This window comes from Palaemon carinicauda, chromosome 19 (assembly GCF_036898095.1).
Source record: "Palaemon carinicauda isolate YSFRI2023 chromosome 19, ASM3689809v2, whole genome shotgun sequence".
In the NCBI taxonomy this organism is placed as follows: Eukaryota; Metazoa; Arthropoda; class Malacostraca; order Decapoda; family Palaemonidae; genus Palaemon; species Palaemon carinicauda.
Genome location: NC_090743.1, coordinates 25107050 through 25127049, shown reverse-complemented (window position 1 = coordinate 25127049; position 20000 = coordinate 25107050). Strand labels below are relative to the sequence as shown.

The 20000-nt window shown below is 40.0% G+C and overlaps 1 protein-coding gene across 5 annotated transcripts in view; it reads left to right on the top strand.

Moving 5' to 3' along the window:
- The window catches only part of LOC137658530 (calcium/calmodulin-dependent protein kinase kinase 1-like), a 476501-nt gene that overhangs the window by 353144 nt on the left and 103357 nt on the right, over positions 1-20000 (top strand). For all 5 annotated transcript variants that reach the window (XM_068393330.1, XM_068393328.1, XM_068393326.1 and 2 more), the window contains one exon: positions 1-717. This exon is cut by the window's left edge and continues 451 nt beyond it. In XM_068393330.1, coding sequence (XP_068249431.1) covers positions 1-717 — 717 coding nt within the window. The remainder of the gene's footprint in view (positions 718-20000) is intronic.

Below are 20000 nucleotides of genomic sequence, written 5' to 3'. Positions count from 1 at the left end.
GCCAATAGTTTAGTTGATGCGACCGCCGGACTGAGTATCAGCCCCTCCGTCAAAACAGATAGTTCGTCAGTTGTAAATAGCGAGGGAGGAAGCAAAAACAGTGGTGAAGGAGATGGAGGAGGTGGAGGTGGAGGTGGAGGTGGAGGTAGAAGTGTTCCAAGCGTGGCTAGTGCTACGCCCCCTTCAATGGAAACTAAAGATGTAAACGAGAAAATCATCGTGTTTCCACCCACCATAGGCGCTGGTAACAACGCCACCCCGACGAGCCTCTTCACCGGCGGGTTCCCGAAGTCGATAGCCATCCCTACCCCGGGAGGCGACGGCACGAGCTTCACCGAATACAAACCAGGGAAGGGCGTCTGCGAGGAACTGCGTCAGCTATCCCGCGTCAACTCCCTGGTGGAGAGGGGATCCTTAGCGAACATCAGGTCGGCCTCCGTTGACGAAAACGGCCCCACCCACTCTTCGACGGGCGGCAATGCAGCCACGGTGTCCTCCCGGCGGGGGACCCACATCGCGAGGCTCATACAATCCAAGAGCGTCAACATGGGAGACAGACCCATCTACCCCAACGTCCCTTTCTCGCCCTACGGGTCTCCTTGCTCATCTCCCAGGCTGAGGCGTAGGCCGCTGAAGGAGTCCCGGCGGGTTAGCATCGAGAAGAACGGCGAATACATGCAGCTCAATCAGTACAAGCTCAAAGAGGCCATCGGGCAGGTAAGTCTGATTGTGAAAGAATTGATTAAATTTATGATTCCAAAGGTTGGATCGGTATTGGGTATATGACATCTCTATCATGCAAACATCATTCAGTTTGATTGCATGTTTGTAATATGAGGACATGATCATGTAAGGTTTCTTCTCTCTCTCTCTCTCTCTCTCTCTCTCTCTCTCTCTCTCTCTCTCTCTCTCTCTCTCTCTCTCTCTCTCTCTTCCACTACGCTTCATTCTTTGCTGATAAACGAGCATTATCCTTCGTAAGAAGTAAGTTATCTCTCTCTCTCTCTCTCTCTCTCTCTCTCTCTCTCTCTCTCTCTCTCTCTCTCTCTCTCTCTCTGTGTGTGTGTGTGTGTGCGCGCGCTGATATCCTATCATCAACATAAAGTAAATACCCGTATTTCCACTTCGCTTCATTCTCTGTTTATATACGAGCATTATCTTTCGTAAGCAGCAAGTTATCTCTCTCTCTCTCTCTCTCTCTCTCTCTCTCTCTCTCTCTCTCTCTCTCTCTCTCTCTCTCTCTCTCTCTCTCTCTCTCTCTCTCAAATCATACAAATTTCCTTCAAAATATGTAGACACTAATTTCCTCTCCATGCCCAAAATAATTAAATGAACCTATTACCTATTATTAATTAGAAAACAAATAACTTTCGTTTTGCATATTCGATTATTCTACAAAATTTGGTAGGAACTGTATTTTAAGTTCTTGATTATTCAATTAAGCCCGATTTAATGAAGGGGCCTCTCTCCCCGTCATCTCGCTTTTACATAATTAACGAAGGGGTTCCTCTCATCGTGCCAAGAGGTTAGATAGTTGATGAAATTTCTTTCAAGAAAAGTTCGCTTTTAATCTCTGGAAATATTGACTGTCACTTACATTCGTGTGCTTATGGTAGTGGATTTGTGCTTTGTTGTGTTTGTTTAGTGTTATGGAAATTTTTCCTTTTCCAAAACTTTCAAAATCTGGAGGAAAAGAATAAAAAAAAAGCTGTCGATATATACTGGTATTGATGATAGGGATTATATCTTGTTTCAAGTGTTGTGATTTTATTTTCCTTTGTATTCAGTACCAGAGGAAACAAGTTCAAATAAAAACACTTGTGGGTATTTAATATAATAAAATCATCTACCAAGCATTTTTCCTTAGCAAAGTATTTTATTATTATTATTATTGTTATTATTATTATTATTATTATTATTATTATTATTATTACTTGCTAAGTTACAACCCTTGTTCTAAAAGCAGGATGCTACAAGCCCAGGGGCTCCAACAGGGATAAGTAGCCCAGTGAGGAAACTAAACAAGGAAAAATAAAATATCTTAAGAACAGTAACAACATTAAGATAAATATTTCCTATATAAACTATAAAAACTTTAACAAAACAAGAGGAAGAAAAATAAGATAGTATAGTGTGGCCGAGTATACCCTCAAGCAAGAGAACACTAACCCATGACAATGAAACACCATGGCACAGAGGCTCTGGCACTACCCAAGATTAGAGAACAATGGTTAGAATTATTTTTTGTATATCTTACAGTTAGAAAGCTGAAGTAAGAACAGAACCTTTATGATAGCGTCTTTTATAAATGAACTTTGTAGAATGGATAATTTACCAAAGTTGTTGAAAATTACTTAATGTCAGTGTTAATACTAATATCATTTATTTTATGACTGCCTATTATCTATTGATATTTTAAACATTCATTTGAATCACAAAAAAAAAAAAATATTTCAAAGATTAATTTACTGTATATTACTTCTGTAAATTATAATAAACCATTGCTAATCTCCCCCTATATAATAATGACCAAGTGTCTCGCTACATATTTAGATATATGATTATATTTCTCTCCTGTCACGTACAGTAGCATTGCCAGACGTATAACTACTCGGTCTCTCCCCGTCCCTCGTGTATGGTGAGAGGGAATAGTCATAAACTGGTTAGAGGGTCTGGGAAGGGTTCAATCTTTGTGCGTGCGTGTATGATTATCATCTAAATATTTAGTCGTCATATATGACGGGTCGCGTACACTAGTATACATATAAATATATACCATGAAAGGTTTTATTATCTTTGTTTGGACTTTACTGGGATTAGTTTTGGGGAACCACTAGGATCTTATGTGGGACATCTCGAGGAAATATATATAATTTCTGTTCATAAACTCGAGATGGAAAAATGGGGAAACTGCAATATACGTTGGCCACGAAGTTTTGATGAGGTTCTTGAATAGAAACAGCTCGTCCTATAAACTTTTAAAATGAGGGAAAGTTAAATGCATTTGAATATGGAAAGTCAAAATGTTTGATGTATTTCAGTTTATTGATTTTGAACAAATATTTTTGAGAATTCTGTAATTTTTTCTTATTCAAGAGTTGGATCTAAAATTATTATATGAAGAAAATATATTTCCCATTGGTAATGTGAATGAACCTCCATTATTATTATTATTATTATTATTATTATTATTATTATTATTAGATAAGCTACAACCCCATATGGAAAAGCAAGATTCTGTAAGCTCAAGGGCACCAACAGGGAAAAGTAGCATAAGTAAACTACAAGAAAAGTACTGAACAATTAAAATGAAATATTTTAAGAACAATAAAAACATTGTTTATGTGACCTCCCTGCACACCTTGATTTAGACTAGTGTGTGTGATGTTATCTTCAATTACGCTAACCCAATTTTTTTTCAGATAGTTGAATATTTCAGTGACAGTATGCAATATTCGTAAAAGCTGTGTAAGATTTGTATACGCAACCCGTCAAAAATGGCGGCTAGATATTTAGGTAGATACGCGCACACACTTTGATTTAACCTTCCCACCCCTCCCCCTTTCATAACTGCAAAGCGGCACTTGTGGTTTCTGAATGTACCTCTCGGGGCACCTCCTCTCAACATTGTTAGACTACTCCCTCTCCTCCTACCAGAAGGAAGGGGGAGAGATCGAGTAGTTATACGTCTGGCAGTAACACTCAGCGTGACCGGAAATATATATATATATATATATATATATATATATATATATATATATAAAATATATATATATATATATATATATCTATATATATATATATATATATATATATATATATATATATATATATATATATATATATATATCCAAACTTTTCTATTTGTCACGAGATTTATGGAATATATAATTAATCTTCGGGAAATACGTGTGCACACATTTGCATTTGGTGTATTGAAGAAATCTTTGATATCACTGTATATTCCCTACATCAGCGCCAGTTAATGATAATAGACACTGCTGGCGAGGTAGCCATCCTTGTTATTATGAGGACGTCTTGTCAAGTTTATAATTGGTAGGTAATTCGCCAGTAGGTTATTTTCATCGCAGACGTGAAACCAGAAAAACATGAAAAAAAATGGGTATTATCAGTATCCGCTTACGATAATTAATCAATTGAGTCTTTGAATTTTTAGTAACCAAAGTCCTTTAGTTGTCATATTCTCTCTATCTCTCTCTCTCTCTCTCTCTCTCTCTCTCTCTCTCTCTCTCTCTCTCTCTCTCTCTCTCTCTCTCTCTCTCGTGAGTATATGAATGTGTTGGGATACATTTGTATATAGAGCTACATATGTATGTAAATATCAACATAGATTAATTATATTAGTTACAATTTTGGTTTGGCCATGGGCAGGAGAGGTAGCAAAGCTTCCGGTATATTTTTTTATATTTTTTGCAATTGAAATAAAATTAACATGGTTTACTTATACAAAAAATCCTTATATATACATACATATATATATATATATATATATATATATATATATATATATATATATCATCTCTCTCTCACTCTCTTTCATATATATATATATATATATATATATATATATATATATTTTTGGGCTCAAGCCATGTCGTCCTGATGGAAGTTCCTATAGGGTAGCTTCCTAGGGTATATTACAACTACGGCGATATTCCCAGAGAATTTACCTTAAGGTACCAGAATTCTAACTCCTGGAGCGAGTATCCCTCGTGAAAGGGATATCGCGACATATCAGAGGACGTATTCTAGACACGTCACATGGCAATCTACGACCTGAATAGAGATTCGTCTCGTAGGAGGGAGATTGACGAGATACGAATTCGGGAAAGAAAAAGGGGAGCCGCTCCCAAGGCTTCCCTATCCCCCGATTCGTATGCGTGCCTGGCGCCAATCCTGGCGCCATCTGTATTCCTTTTTGCGTAGCTTAACAACTCGGTGTTTTTTCCTGTTTTTCTCGCAAATCTTGGATTTATTCAACTTTTCATGGCTTCTTCGTCTTCGTTGACCTCGGATAAGTTGAGTATAGTGTCTGTTATGTATAAATGTAGGCTCTTGGTAAAATTTTGAGTGATTAATAGGATTAATCTTTGATACAAGAGCCGTAGCCTACCAGAGGTGTCCTGGACACTGTCACTCGCTAGGTATAAATTAGTTAGTCAGAGTGACATTCCTGGTTGTTTTGCTTAATAAAATTTAGCTATTTAGCTTTACATAGGATTTCCTTTCGTGCTTAGTATTATTTGGCGAAGTATTCGCCATTCTGGCCTACGCTAGGCCATGTAGCCTAGTCGTTTGGTCCTAGTACTTAATGCATGATTATGGTTTTTCCGAGTGTAATTAAAATTTTATTGAAGCTTTAGGCTATATTTTATACATTTAGACTGTGTGGAATATTTCCAAGATTGTATACGTGAGAGTTTCGGTGAATTAGGTAATCGATTCTCTTGGTGCCTAGGCTAATTGCTTATGGAGCCTTAGTATACTTTATCATACTCCCCGGTTGCTTTCTTTTCTTCGGAGAAGGTATGCAATCCCTTTCCCTCTGTTTAAGCCTTGGGCTTATCCCTAAGTGGTTTTTTCCGAATTTATTTTCGATAAAACTATACTAGGGTGTTACTGTACCTTCCTGTTCCTGCTGAGTCTGGTTCAAAGAGGGACAGAACAACAGAGTTTTTAGTCTGAGTCCGTGTTGTTTGGCTTGGGGCAGAGTCTCCCTCGCTGACCTAACACTTACAAAGGGAGCTGAGCTCCCTTAGGTCACTGTCGAAGGTTTCTGTAGTTATGATTCCTTCTTGTGTGATCGACCAGACTAAGTCCTGTTGCTGTTCTCGGGGAGGATAAATCTTCCCTTGGGAGTTGCAACGCCTTCCTTGCTTTGGTGCTCTGGAAGCTGGCAGGTATTATACTACTGCGCTGGCCCTTTCCCTTAGATCTCCCTTAGGCTAAGACAGAGTTCTTGGCTGCGGGTGATCTGTCACTAAAGCAAGGTTGGCAGGACCCTCTTGTCCCTTCCCCCTCTATCTCCGTAATGGCCTAGCCATTACTGTACTGTACCTTGCCGGCCGGCAGAGCTGGCCGGCAGGGGTATTACTGTACCATATGTCATTCTACTTCTGGACCTAGTATAGGTTGGGATATGGATTGACTAAGCCCATTGCCGGCCGGCAGAGACGCTGGACGGCAAGGGTCTTATGTTTTCGAGTGCTGCCCGGACCTCTCTTGGTCCCTCATCCATGCCTGCCGGCAGAGCCGGACGGCATTGGTCAAGGAAGCCTGAATTAAGTTTCTCCCCTTCCTTATATGCACTCTTTCGGTTGCCGGGCTTGGGGGGTTGTGTACACTCTTATCCCGGCATCCATTCTATTTTCTTCTAGTGCTGTACCTGTCCCGGCAGCCGGCCTATGAGGCCGGCTGCCGGCCTGTGAGGCCGGCAGCCGGGCAGGGGTAGTCTTCTGGTTCTTTTGCTGCCGGCTGGCATCGGTCTTGTACCTTTGCCGGCCGGCTTATGTCAGTCCTTGTCTGCCGGTCACCAAGAGTGTGGCCGGCAGCTGGGTACTACCTTGTGTAGTTGCTGGCCGGCAATCATTGCCGGCCAACACTGGCTGTTGCTGGCCGGCAGCTGCTGCCGCCGGCACAGGCATTTGAACCAGAGGGCTGCCGCCCTATAGCTGTTAAGTAGTATACTTTAAAGCTAATTGTGGTGTGTGCCGGCCGGCAAAGGCAGGCCGGCACACATCCTCCTATACTGTACTAGTATTCTTCTGTATAGCATATACAGTAAGAAGAAAACTATAGTAAAAGTTTAGGTACAGCACTGTATCTTCTAACACTATTGTGTTTTCTTACACAGCCCTTTGCTGTTGCCCTCAGACAGGAAGCAGAGTTCTTCCCCGTCTATTATCCAGGATTTTTAAAAATCATTGCCTAGGTGTGAGCTCCACCTGTTTCCTCTGGAAACCTTGCATTGGTTACTCTAGTAGAGATAAACCATTTTTGATTTTATTATCCGGAAGGCTGCAACAATGGGTTGTGAGGGAAACACAAGTGTGTGTCTTTCATTTATGAATTGTTATGCTATAATATGCATATCCAGTGATACATAGTTCACTTGATACTCATGGAAATTTCTTCTCTTTACAGGAGGACCCTCCGAAGTGCGGAAATGTTTTCTGCAATGTCCGCAGCAAGAACCTCTGCGGACATGAGTGTTGTAGGAGACACGCAGCATGCGCTGTCTCCAAGGATGATCTCCAGTATTGGGACCCTCAGGTATGTACTGTATGCACTAACCTGATTACTGAGGCTTTTGATTCCCCTAGAACGGCGGAATCAAGGGATATAGCTAGGGAAAAGCTTCGTACTTGGGTAAGGGGCTTCAAGAAGAACACCTCTGGCCCTTATCTTCCAAGTGAGAAGATGAGGGCGTATCTTTTTCCCCAGGCATCAGCTGAGGCAGTGATTCCCCAGCCTCAAGAGGAGATCCTTCAAGATCAAGTCCAGGTGGACGAGGAAGTCGCAGATGCGATGCAAGACATCCAGTTGTGTGACAGGATGTCTGACCTGGACGATCGTTTGGAAGAAGACCTCCTGGCAGAAGGTCAGGATCAAGTTCAAACCCCGGATGTCGTAGAGGATGAGGTCGACGAGGTGTCGGCTACTCCGGTTCAGATGCCGGAGCCTATCCCCTCAACATCGGCTGGCCTCCCAGTAGAACTGGGACAGGCCCTCTCTTCGATTGTTGGAGTGATCCAACAAATGCAGAAGGAGAATCAGGAGAAGGCGGCTGCAATGGAACTGCGTATGCAGTCCCTGGCAGAATCACATGGGCCCCGGAAAAGGCTCAATGTGAAAGACCTTCCCATATGCTCAGATGCTAACCCATGGAGGTATGCTGAGCACATGCCGATGACGACTGGAAAGATCGTCATTTCGGATAAGCTGGGTTCAGTTCCCCTAGAGGAGGTAGAATTCTGGCCCAGCAAGGCATCATATCCGGACTGCTATGTCCGGCTGAGAAAAGAACCAGCTTCAAGGGAGGAGACAGAGCCGAAGGAGGTCATTGTTATGGACCACGCTAAGGCTCAAGCCCTACTTTCATCCTCGATGAAAGAGAGGGGCTTCTCGAATTCGAAGGTAGCTGCATTTAGCAAGAAGCTCCCTTCGTTTGTGTCCTCTCCTGATAGAGCCTTCCCCTTTTTACAGAAAGGGTTTGCGGCTGTCCTAAAGGCAGTCGAGGCCGGCAAGCCTTGCCCCTCCCTGGAGGAGTGTAAACCCTTGTCGCTGGCTCTACCTATGGACCACAAAGACTGGAAGGATGTCCATCTAACATTCTCAGTGGGAAAGTTGGAGGCTGATATTGCCGGACGGCAATTCGGCGAGGACCTCCCCAAGCTGTCCGAATCTCTTTTACGAAGAGAGTTCGAGACAAAAGAAAGACTGGCTGCCTCAATGTCTCATCAGACTACTCTCGAGACGATGGCAAGTGACCCCAAGGTCCATGAAATGTTCATGGTAGTGGCTAAGTCTCACTTAGCCACAGTGACGAAGGACCTTTATAACTTCGTCAAGGCAAGGAGAGCTTGCAGGGAGTTCGTGTTCACCGGGGCTTCGGTGAGACACGAGCCAAGGAAGTTAATCTCCTCCAACATTTGGGGAAAAGACCTTTTCCCTACCGATGTGGTCAAAGAGGTTGTTGATAAGGCCGCCGTGGAGAATAGAAATCTTCTCCAGAAGTGGGGCCTGGCTATCAAAAGAAAATCTTCCCCGGATGAGGGTCCTCAACCAAAGAGGAAGAATATGAAGACTAGGCTACCATCTCGGCCAGCCAAGCCTTATAGACAGCAACAGCAACTGCAATTGCCTTTGCCTCCAGTGCCCCAGATAGTGGCACAAACCCCGACTGCCTTTCAGTGGGTACCCCAGGCGGTGCCAGGTCAGTCAACCACATTCGCCCCAACGTTCGAAGGACAGTCTTCTTCCTTTCGTGCAAAACCTAGAGGAGCAGCCAGAGGCTCGTCTAGGCGCCCCTCAAGGGGAAGGGGATTCAGAGGTGGTCGTGGTCAGGGAGGCAAGACCTCAGGACGGCAGTCCAAGTGAAATGATACCGGTAGGAGGGAGACTGATGAAATTTTGGGATCGCTGGACCTTCGATCCCTGGGCCCAAAGCCTACTCAAGAATGGACTGGGTTGGAGCTGGTACAGCACTCCACCCCCATGCCTTCGGTTTTTCCAACACTCCACCCCCATTTTGGAGGAGTACGTTCAAGAACTGTTGGAGAAAAATGTGATCCGAAAGGTGAAGTCCATCAAATTCCAAGGGAGGCTGTTTTGTGTTCCCAAGAAAGACTCGGAAAAGCTCAGAGTCATTCTGGACTTGTCACCACTCAACAAGTTCATAGTGAATTGCAAATTCAAGATGCTAACACTGCAACACATAAGGACCTTACTGCCCAAGAGGGCATACTCAGTCTCTATAGACTTGTCAGACGCCTATTGGCACATTCCAATCAGCCGTCGACTCTCCCCCTACCTAGGGTTCAGGCTACAACGAAAACTGTACGCCTTCAGAGCCATGCCATTCGGGCTAAACATAGCCCCAAGGATTTTCACGAAGCTTGCGAGCGCAGCTCTCAAACAATTACGCCTAAAGGGAATTCAGGTAGTAGCCTACCTGGACGACTGGCTGGTGTGGGCAGCATCCGAGACCGAATGCTTGCAAGCTTCCAGTCAGGTGATCCAGTTCCTAGAGTACCTAGGCTTCAAGATCAACAAGAAAAAGTCTCGACTTTCTCCATCCCAAAAGTTCCAGTGGCTGGGAATCCACTGGGACCTTTTGTCACACAGTTTCTCCATCCCAATGAAGAAAAGGAAGGAGATAGCGGGCTCTGTCAAGAGACTTCTAGATTCCGAAAGGATATCAAGACGCGAACAGGAGAGGGTACTAGGCTCTCTCCAGTTTGCTTCAGTGACAGACCCAGTGCTAAGAGCACAGCTAAAGGATGCAACCGGAGTTTGGAGAAGGTATGCATCAAACGCGCGAAGAGACCTGAGAAGACCAGTGCCGCCTCGGCTACGTACTCTTCTCAGACCTTGGTCCCAAGCCAGACATCTAAAGAACTCTGTTCTTCTTCAGCCACCTCCCCCGTCGTTGACGATTCACTCAGACGCCTCAAAGGAGGGATGGGGAGGTCACTCTCATCGGAAAAAAGTCCAGGGGACTTGGTCCAAGCTATTCAGGACCTTTCATATAAACTTTCTAGAAGCTATGGCAGTGCTCCTTACCTTAAAGAAAGTCTCCCCGCGTCACTCGATCCACATAAGATTGGTGACAGACAGCGAGGTGGTTGTGAGATGCTTGAATCGACAAGGGTCGAGGTCACCACCTCTCAACCAAGTGATGTTAGCCATTTTCCGATTGGCGGAAAAGAAGAAGTGGTACCTGTCGGCAGTTCACCTTCAAGGAGTCCGCAATGTGACAGCGGACGCTCTATCCAGGTTCACACCGATAGAGTCGGAATGGTCCTTAGACGCAGGATCATTTTCCTTCATTCTGAATCAAGTCCCAGAACTGCAAATAGACCTCTTTGCGACGAAAGACAACAAGAAGTTGCCCCTGTACGTGTCCCCGTACGAGGACCCCTTAGCGGAAGCAGTGGACGCAATGTCCCTCGACTGGAACAGATGGTCCAGGATTTATCTGTTCCCTCCTCACAACCTTCTGTTGAGGGTCCTCAACAAACTGTGATCCTTCAAGGGGGTAGCGGCAATAGTGGCCCACAAGTGGGCGAACAGCATGTGGTTCCCCTTGGCGTTGGAACTACAGATGAAGTTCGTGCCGCTACCACATCCAGTTCTGACCCAGCGAGTCCAGAAGTCGACTGTCTGCGCTTCATTACAGAAAACCCAGACCCTGCAGCTCATGATTTTCTCGCCCTAGCGGTGAGAAAGCGCTTCGGGATTTCGAAAGCCAGCATAGACTTCCTAGAGGAATACAAGTGCAAATCGACTAGAAGGCAATATGAGTCATCTTGGAGAAAATGGGTGGCCTTTGTAAAGGCAAAGAATCCGCAGGAGATCTCAACAGATTTCTGCTTATCTTTCTTCATCCATCTCCATGGCCAAGGATTGGCAGCTAACACGATTTCAGTGTGTAAATCGGCTTTGATGAGACCCATTTTATTTGCCTTCCAGATCGACCTAGGTAACGAGATCTTTAATAAAGTTCCGAAAGCCTGCGCTAGGCTCAGACCTTCAGCACCTCCAAAGCCCATCTCATGGTCTTTAGACAAAGTTCTTCATTTCGCCTCCTTGTTGAGCAATGAAGAATGTGCGTTAAAGGATTTGACGCAAAAAGTTATTTTCCTATTTGCACTCGCGTCCGGGGCCAGGGTTAGTGAGATCGTAGCCCTCTCGAGAGAGGCAGGTCGTGTTCAGTTCCTGGATGGGGGGGAGCTGAACCTGTTTCCGGATCCTACGTTTCTCGCCAAGAATGAGTTACCCACCAACAGGTGGGGTCCCTGGAGAATCTGTCCTCTGAAAGAAGATGCATCTCTATGTCCAGTAGAATGCCTAAAGGTCTATCTTCGTAGAACTTCAGACTTCAAGGGTAGTCAACTATTCAGGGGAGAAACATCAGGCTCAAATTTATCTCTGAATCAACTCAGAGCGAAAATGACATATTTTATTCGCAGAGCGGATCCTGACAGTACACCCGCAGGTCACGATCCGAGGAAAGTTGCCTCATCCCTAAATTTCTTTAATTGTATGGATTTTGAACATCTCCGTTCATACACGGGCTGGAAGTCTTCCAGGGTGTTCTTTCGCCACTATGCGAAGCAAGTAGAGGAACTTAAGAGATCTGTGGTAGCAGTGGGTCGTGTAGTTAACCCTACTGTTTAACTCTGCGAGGAACAGTGGTCTTAATTGGGACGATTAAGTCCAGGGTGAGTGTGTAGGTACATACTGTACTACAAACTAAATGAGGGCACCAAGTGCCCATATAGACTGTTCCTTCCTTCAAAGGTGAACCTTGCATAAGTTCAGACATGTGTGCCAAGCGTTTCTAACGCTAATGTGATTGATTTGTAATACAGATTTTTTATGACTTGATACCTTGGTATCTCATTAAAGTGGTGTTTAATTGTTTTTCTTTCAGATAAACAAGTTCTGTTTACTATCATACTTATGCTTAAAGTTTTGGGTTACCCTCTTTTATATAAATATATATATTTGTTGTTAACCTGTCTGTTTATTATCTGTCAATAAACTTGTTCTTGAGAACCTTGCGTCTCTTTCACCTGTGTCAATTTATTGGTATAATTGAGCATTTTAATTCTATGTATCTTATCTGGGATAATTCTGATAGAATTGTTCTGTCTTGCAAGCTATGTTGCATTGGTTTATGTAAGTCCCCTAATGGGAGGACTCCGTCCCATAAAGGGACGAGGGCGGTTTTATTAGTTTCTTCCTATGCGGATATAAACCTTTGTTCAATACAAGTATTGTACGGATGACTGGTCAATATATTGACGCAGTGGTTCTATACAAACTATGCTTTACTTAATATAGGGCGAGACCACTATATTAGCTTGCCTGGTATTCATACATAGATATATGTACTCTTCGAGACTTTCCAGAGTCTAGTAGGACTCTTCCCTGTAGGGGGCAGGAAGCTCTAACATAGTTTATAGTTAGTTGAAAAGATGTATAACGGTAACATCTTAGGTCTCTAGGTCTAGTCGACCGGGAATAAATATCTCCGGGGAGTACGGCACGTTCTGAGAATCCACAGATACAGTAATGCTCTGGTACACTTCCATCAGGACGACATGGCTTGAGCCCAAAAAACGGATTTTGAGCGAAGCGAAAAATCTATTTTTGGGTGAGATAGCCATGTCGTCCTGATGGACCCGCCCTTGCCTTTCTAAGAAAGGGCTGTAGGACCCCTCCCTACATACAGTATCTGTAGCACCTCGTGTACGCTACAAGGAATACAGATGGCGCCAGGATTGGCGCCAGGCACGCATACGAATCGGGGGATAGGGAAGCCTTGGGAGCGGCTCCCCTTTTTCTTTCCCGAATTCGTATCTCGTCAATCTCCCTCCTACGAGACGAATCTCTATTCAGGTCGTAGATTGCCATGTGACGTGTCTAGAATACGTCCTCTGATATGTCGCGATATCCCTTTCACGAGGGATACTCGCTCCAGGAGTTAGAATTCTGGTACCTTAAGGTAAATTCTCTGGGAATATCGCCGTAGTTGTAATATACCCTAGGAAGCTACCCTATAGGAACTTCCATCAGGACGACATGGCTATCTCACCCAAAAATAGATTTTTCGCTTCGCTCAAAATCCGTTGTATATGTATATATATATATATATATATAAATATATACATACATATTGTATACGGGTAACACTGTATATTTCTCTTCTCATCCTTCTCTCTCTCTCTCTCTCTCTCTCTCTCTCTCTCTCTCTCTCTCTCTCTCTCTCTCTCTCTCTCTCATGGCTATAAATTCCCACACAGCAACGAGGCAGAAAAATTAATTTTTTAAAAAAATTGCAAATTGTCGAGCGTTACAGGACCAAGCGCATTAGGCGAGTGTCAATTGACGTTAGAATTTCAATCAGGTTTGCAGTTTTTAAATAACCATTTTTTGGAGAGAGAGAGAGAGAGAGAGAGAGAGAGAGAGAGAGAGAGAGAGAGAGAGAGAGAGAGAGAGAGAGAGAGAGAGTTTCAAAAGAAAATTCTCTGAGGTATAAGTGGATGAAAAATTAAGAGGACTTTTAGATACTTAACGAAGCAGAAAATGCGATATTTTCCAATGTGAGTAATTAACCTTTTTCTATGTGCGTTGGTGACCTTTTATTTTTACTTTATATAAGTACGTATGTGACCTTTTTCTATGCGTTGGTGACCTTTTTATTCTTTTCTATGTGCGTAGGTGACCTTTTTCTTCTTTTCTATGTGCGTAGGTACTTTTTCTATGTGCGTAGGTGACCTTTTTCTTCTTTTCTATGTGCGTAGGTACTTTTTCTATGTACGTAGGTGACCTTTTTCTATGTGCGTAGGTGACATTTTTCTATGCGTTGGTGACCTTTTTCCTCTTTTCTATGTGCGTAGGTACTTTTTCTATGTACGTAGGTGACCTTTTTCTATGTGCGAAGGTGACATTTTTCTATGCGTTGGTGACCTTTTTCCTCTTTTCTATGTACGTAGGTGACCTTTTTCTATGTGCGAAGGTGACATTTTTCTATGCGTTGGTGACCTTTTTCCTCTTTTCTATGTGCGTAGGTACTTTTTCTATGTACGTAGGTGACCTTTTTCTATGTGCGAAGGTGACATTTTTCTATGCGTTGGTGACCTTTTTCTTCTTTTCTATTTGCGTTGGTACTTTTTCTATGTACGTAGGTGACCTTTTTTATGTGCGTAGGTGACTAAGAGCCAAAGAGAATCTGGGCTCTCAATTTTTCACTATTGATATACCCGAAATGCACGTAACGGGGTAAAGCTTAACATCAGTGTCCTTTTACCCTGCAACTGAATTAGAGCTCTACCACTACAACCATTTGGATTATTGTTGTGGAAAAAAAAATGCTCTACTCTCCGCTGCAAGGGTCACTCCCAAACTCCGTGTTGACCTTTGAACTTTCCGTCGCTGGGCTGGAGTCGGGTGGGGTAAGGGAAGGGGTTTGTTAAGGCGTGCTGGGGATGGTGGAGGGGGAAGGGGGAGGTAATTGTAGCCACTGCAGCCATGATGGAATGACCAAAGTTTGGTGCTTTAGGCCCCGTTTGGCGGGAGTGTTTTTGGCCTACTTGGCACACTTCCTTCGAAATGTTGCCATTGTCTGGCGTCGTCGTAAGTATTCTGGGACACTTTTGATATACATAAACACATATGTATGCATGTATATGTATATATATATATATATATATATATATATATGTGTGTGTGTGTGTGTGTGTATGAGTGTGTGTGTATATATATATATATATATATATGTGTGTGTGTGTGTGTGTGTGTGACTGTTATAAATGCAAATGTTTTTATATGTATAGATGCATTGATAATAGATGTAGATGTCTCTCTCTCTCTCTCTCTCTCTCTCTCTCTCTCTCTCTCTCTCTCTCTCTCTCTCTCTCTACATATATATGTGTATATATATATTTATATATGTATATATTATATATATGTGTATATTTGTGTATACATATATATATAATATATATATATTTGTATATGTATATATTATATATATGTGTGTATATTTGTATACACACACACATATATATATATATATATATATATAGATATATATATATATATATATATATATATATATATATATATATATACAGTATATATATATATATATATATATATATATATATATATATATAGATAGATATATATATATATATATATACAGTATATATATATATATATATATATATATATATATTTATATATATATATATATATATATATATATATATATAGAGAGAGAGAGAGAGAGAGAGAGAGAGAGAGAGAGAGAGAGAGAGAGAGAGAGAGCATTTACCTAGAGCAAAACGTTCATAGTTAAGTTAATTTAATTAAGCCTAAGCAAAAGCATGAAATATTAAAAATCTGTGTGGATTTGGCTAATATATCAGTCAAGCATTCTCCAGGAAGGATATATTCTGACTCAGTAGTGAAATAATTTTTACTTTATGTATCCGATGCAATTTTTAATCGATACATGACATTTGAATAAGTCTAATTTAGCTTTATTTTTTCTGCTTGATAATTACACCATGTTCAAAGGCATTCACTTCGTTATTTATAGGACGTTTGAGTCCCTGTCTATATTAATTATACGTAATTAATATAGTAATTATACGCGTGCATATGTATATATATATATATATGTATATATATATATATATGTATATATATATATATATATATATATATATATATATATATATATACATATACACACATATATATATATGTATATATGTATATATATATATATATATATATATATATATATACATATATATACACACACACACACACACACACACACATATATATATATATATATATATATATATATATATATGTGTGTGTGTGTGTGTGTATGTATATATATATATATATATATATATATATATTATGTATATATATATATATAAATATATATAAACACATATGTGTTTGTATGTGTGTTGTGTGTGTGAGTGAGTGGGTGTGGGTGTCTGTCTGCTGGAGAGCTAAGGAGTGTGGAAGAGGTATTTAAAAGTAAGAACTCCAATATCCAGGGAGGCAGAGTGTTCGATACTTTGGTGGTCAACTTCATTTGCCAGTATTGTCTTGGAAGTTTTCAACACGGATATTCATCTATGATTTAGCAGTTTAAACCTGAATGTGCCAGTCATCTTTGTCCTTTTGCTTCCTACAATTGTACCCGATCTGTTAAAAATGACGGCTAAATATATATGTGAGATTATGGTTTCCCAGTGTACCTCTCCGGGTATCCCCTCTCACTAGGGTATGACTACTCCCTCTCAATCCCCCATACTCAAGGGACCTGGAGAGATCGAGTAGTCATACGTATGGCAATGCCTCAGCATGACAGGAAATATACATACATATATATATATATATATATATATATATATATATATATATATATAATTTATATATATATATATATATATATATATATACTGTATATATATATATATATATATATATATATATATATATATATATATATATATACATATATATATATATATATATATATATATATGTATATATATCAAGACACACTTTCTTTTTTTAAATAGACGAGATGAATTACTTTTATCTTAAGGGAAACGAGTTTATTATTATTATTATTATTATTATTATTATTATTATTATTATTATTATTATTATTATTATAAGTATCATTATTATTGTTGTTGTTGTTATTATTATTAGTATTATTATTATCACTAGCTAAGCTACAACCGAAGTTGGAAAAGCAAGATGCTATAAGCCCAATTGCTCCAACGGGGAAAATAGCCCATTTAGGAAAGGAATTAAAATACAAGAGATGTTAAAGAATAACAACATTAAAATAAATCTTTCGTATATAACTATAAATACTCCTAAACAACAAGAGGAAGAGAAATAAGATAGAATAGTGTGTCCGAGTGTACCCTCAAGCATGAGAACTCTACCTCAAGAAAGAGGAAGACCATGGTACAGAGGCTATGGTACTACCCAAGATTAGAGAACAATGGCTTGATTTTGGAGTGTCCCTCTCCTAGAAGAGCCGCTTACCATGGATAAAGAGTCTCTTCTACCCTTATTAAGAGGAAAGTAGTCACTGAACTATTACAGAGCAGCAGTTAACCCTTTGAGAGAAGAATGGTTTGGGAATCTCAGTGTTGTTAGACAGAGGAGAATATGTATAGAATAGGCCAGACTATTCGGTGCATGTGTAGGCAAAGGAAAAATTGAGCCGTAGCCAGAGAGAGGGATCCAATGTATTACTGTCTGGCCATTCAAGGGACCCAATAACTCACTAGCGGTAGTATCTCAACGGGTGGCTGGTGGCCTGGCCAACTTACTACCTAACTGGAAGAAAAGTGTTTAAGTCATAGACTCCTTTAAAGGAGTCTATGGTTTAAGTATGATGTTAAATAACGTCATCTTCAGCATTACTTTAGTGAATTAAATTCCTAATGGAATTGAGTTTCCTGTGGAAATTTGATCTTTCAGTCAATAAGTCCTAATGTCGCATGAATACCGGATTATGGGTTTTGACTTTTGAAATAGAGGGATTGGGGTCAATCAATTGTCTGCCAATAGGGTCGATGAAGCATTCTAGATGCATGTAAATGTCAGCCTAGCGTTATCTGTATTGACATGCGATTCCGATGGTTTTTTGTTTTATTCCGAGGTTTTGATATGTGATGCAGATTTAATTAGTTACATAACGCATACTTTTTTTCATGCCAGCCAATGGAGCTTCGTTGTTTTTGTTTAATCTTGCAAAGGGCAATGATGGTTACAGGATTTTTTTTTCAGATTTTTGCAACATTTCATGCAATGCGTTTGCGTGATTTATGGGGGTGGGGGAGTGGATGTAACTTGTATTGGAGCGCACTGGTAACAATAATAATAATAATAATAATAATAATAATAATAATAATAATAATAATAATAATAATGATAGTATTAGTGATATTTTAATCAGTATAATAATAGCAATAATGATCATTGTGATCTTCTTGATATTATTGATTAAAATAAAGATGAGGAAAATTGATAACATTAGCAATGATGATAATTTAGTTTTAGAGGGTTGTATAGCTTCACTACAAACATTTTATAGTTTTCGCAACATGTTAATTCGTATTCCAACTTAGTTCCATTTTTGTATGAGGTTGGTCATTCGAGTCTTCCATGCTAATTTGCTCGAAATCGGTTTAGTACAATTAGACTGGAAATTTTAGGGAAATTTCATGTTTTTTTTTTTCTTCTTTTTTCTTTTTTTTTTCCCAAGGAATATTGTGAACCTTCTCTTAAAAGTTATCCTTTGGAACTTCAAAAGTTCAAACTTGCATCAAATGTTAGTTGTGTTGAGCAGCCTAAGATAAGTCTCTTTATAGTTTATATATGAAAGATCTATTTTAATGTTGTTACGGTTCTTAAAATATTTTCATTTATTATTCATTACTTGTCTTGCAGTTCATTTATTTCTTTATTTCCTTTCCTCTCTATACTATTTTCCCTTTTGGAGCCCTTTGGCTTATAGCATCCTGCTTTTTCAACTAGGGGTGTAGCTTAGATAGTAGTAATAATAATAGCAATAACAATAATAACAATAATAATTATAATAATAATAATAATAATAATAATAATATTAAAGATTCTTCAATAAAAACAAGCCAAGCTAAGAAAATTTAAGAGAATCTCTCTCTCTCTCTCTCTCTCTCTCTCTCTCTCTCTCTCTCTCTCTCTCTCTCTCTCTCTCTCTCACCAATTTTCGGTTATAAACAGGACCGAAAGGAGGACGAGAGGGGGAAATTAGCCGAAGCCTTTTCTTAAGAAGATAAATGGGTTCTCCTTGATATTATTAACTTCAGACGAGAAGCCTTCTCTAACTATTAGTCAGACAGACAGACATCTGAATTGTTCTTGAAGCGCCCTTGGAAATGTATGAAAAATTGCATTTGCCTTTTTGTCTATAAAATAAAGTTTTATTAAGAGACTTTTATAATAATCTTCATTGGTGAAGATGGATTTTCTTTATTATCAATATACAATTATTTATGTTATTGAATTATATATATGGTAATCCTATAAATCATTTAGTTCTTTTGGAAATGTATTTATTTTTCTCTTACCTGGAAATAATTTTTTTGTTTACATTCAATATTTTAGATTTCTCGCCATATAAAAACTGATATTGACTCGCCTTTTTCTTCTAAGGAATCTCATGCTATTAGGTCTCTCTTCTCATCATTTCATTGTAACCGGTTACTTGTTACTTTTTTCCACCCAAACCAAATTTTCCCTTATTAACTGTCTTTTAATATTTAATTGAAGCATAATCGTTGCAATTATCCACAATTTTCACATTTTCCTCCAAAATTTGTCTCTGGTCATAGGTAGCATTTTTAGAGAAATAGAAATAAGAATGTAGTAAGTGAGGTGTGAATTATCCGAGATGAGAGATGATTGAAATTCAAATAAAGGAGAGAGAGAGAGAGAGAGAGAGAGAGAGAGAGGAGAGAGGAGAGAGAGAGAGAGAGAGAGAGAGAGAGAGAGAGAGAGAGAGAGATAGCAAAAAAAGGGGATTAGAGATACAGAGGAAGACACTGATGAACTCATGAAGAAGTAGCCATTAATAGCATTATTCCTCTAAGAATCTTCTCAAATGATGTTTTTTTTTTTTCTATCCATATAACCAGTTACTTGTTATT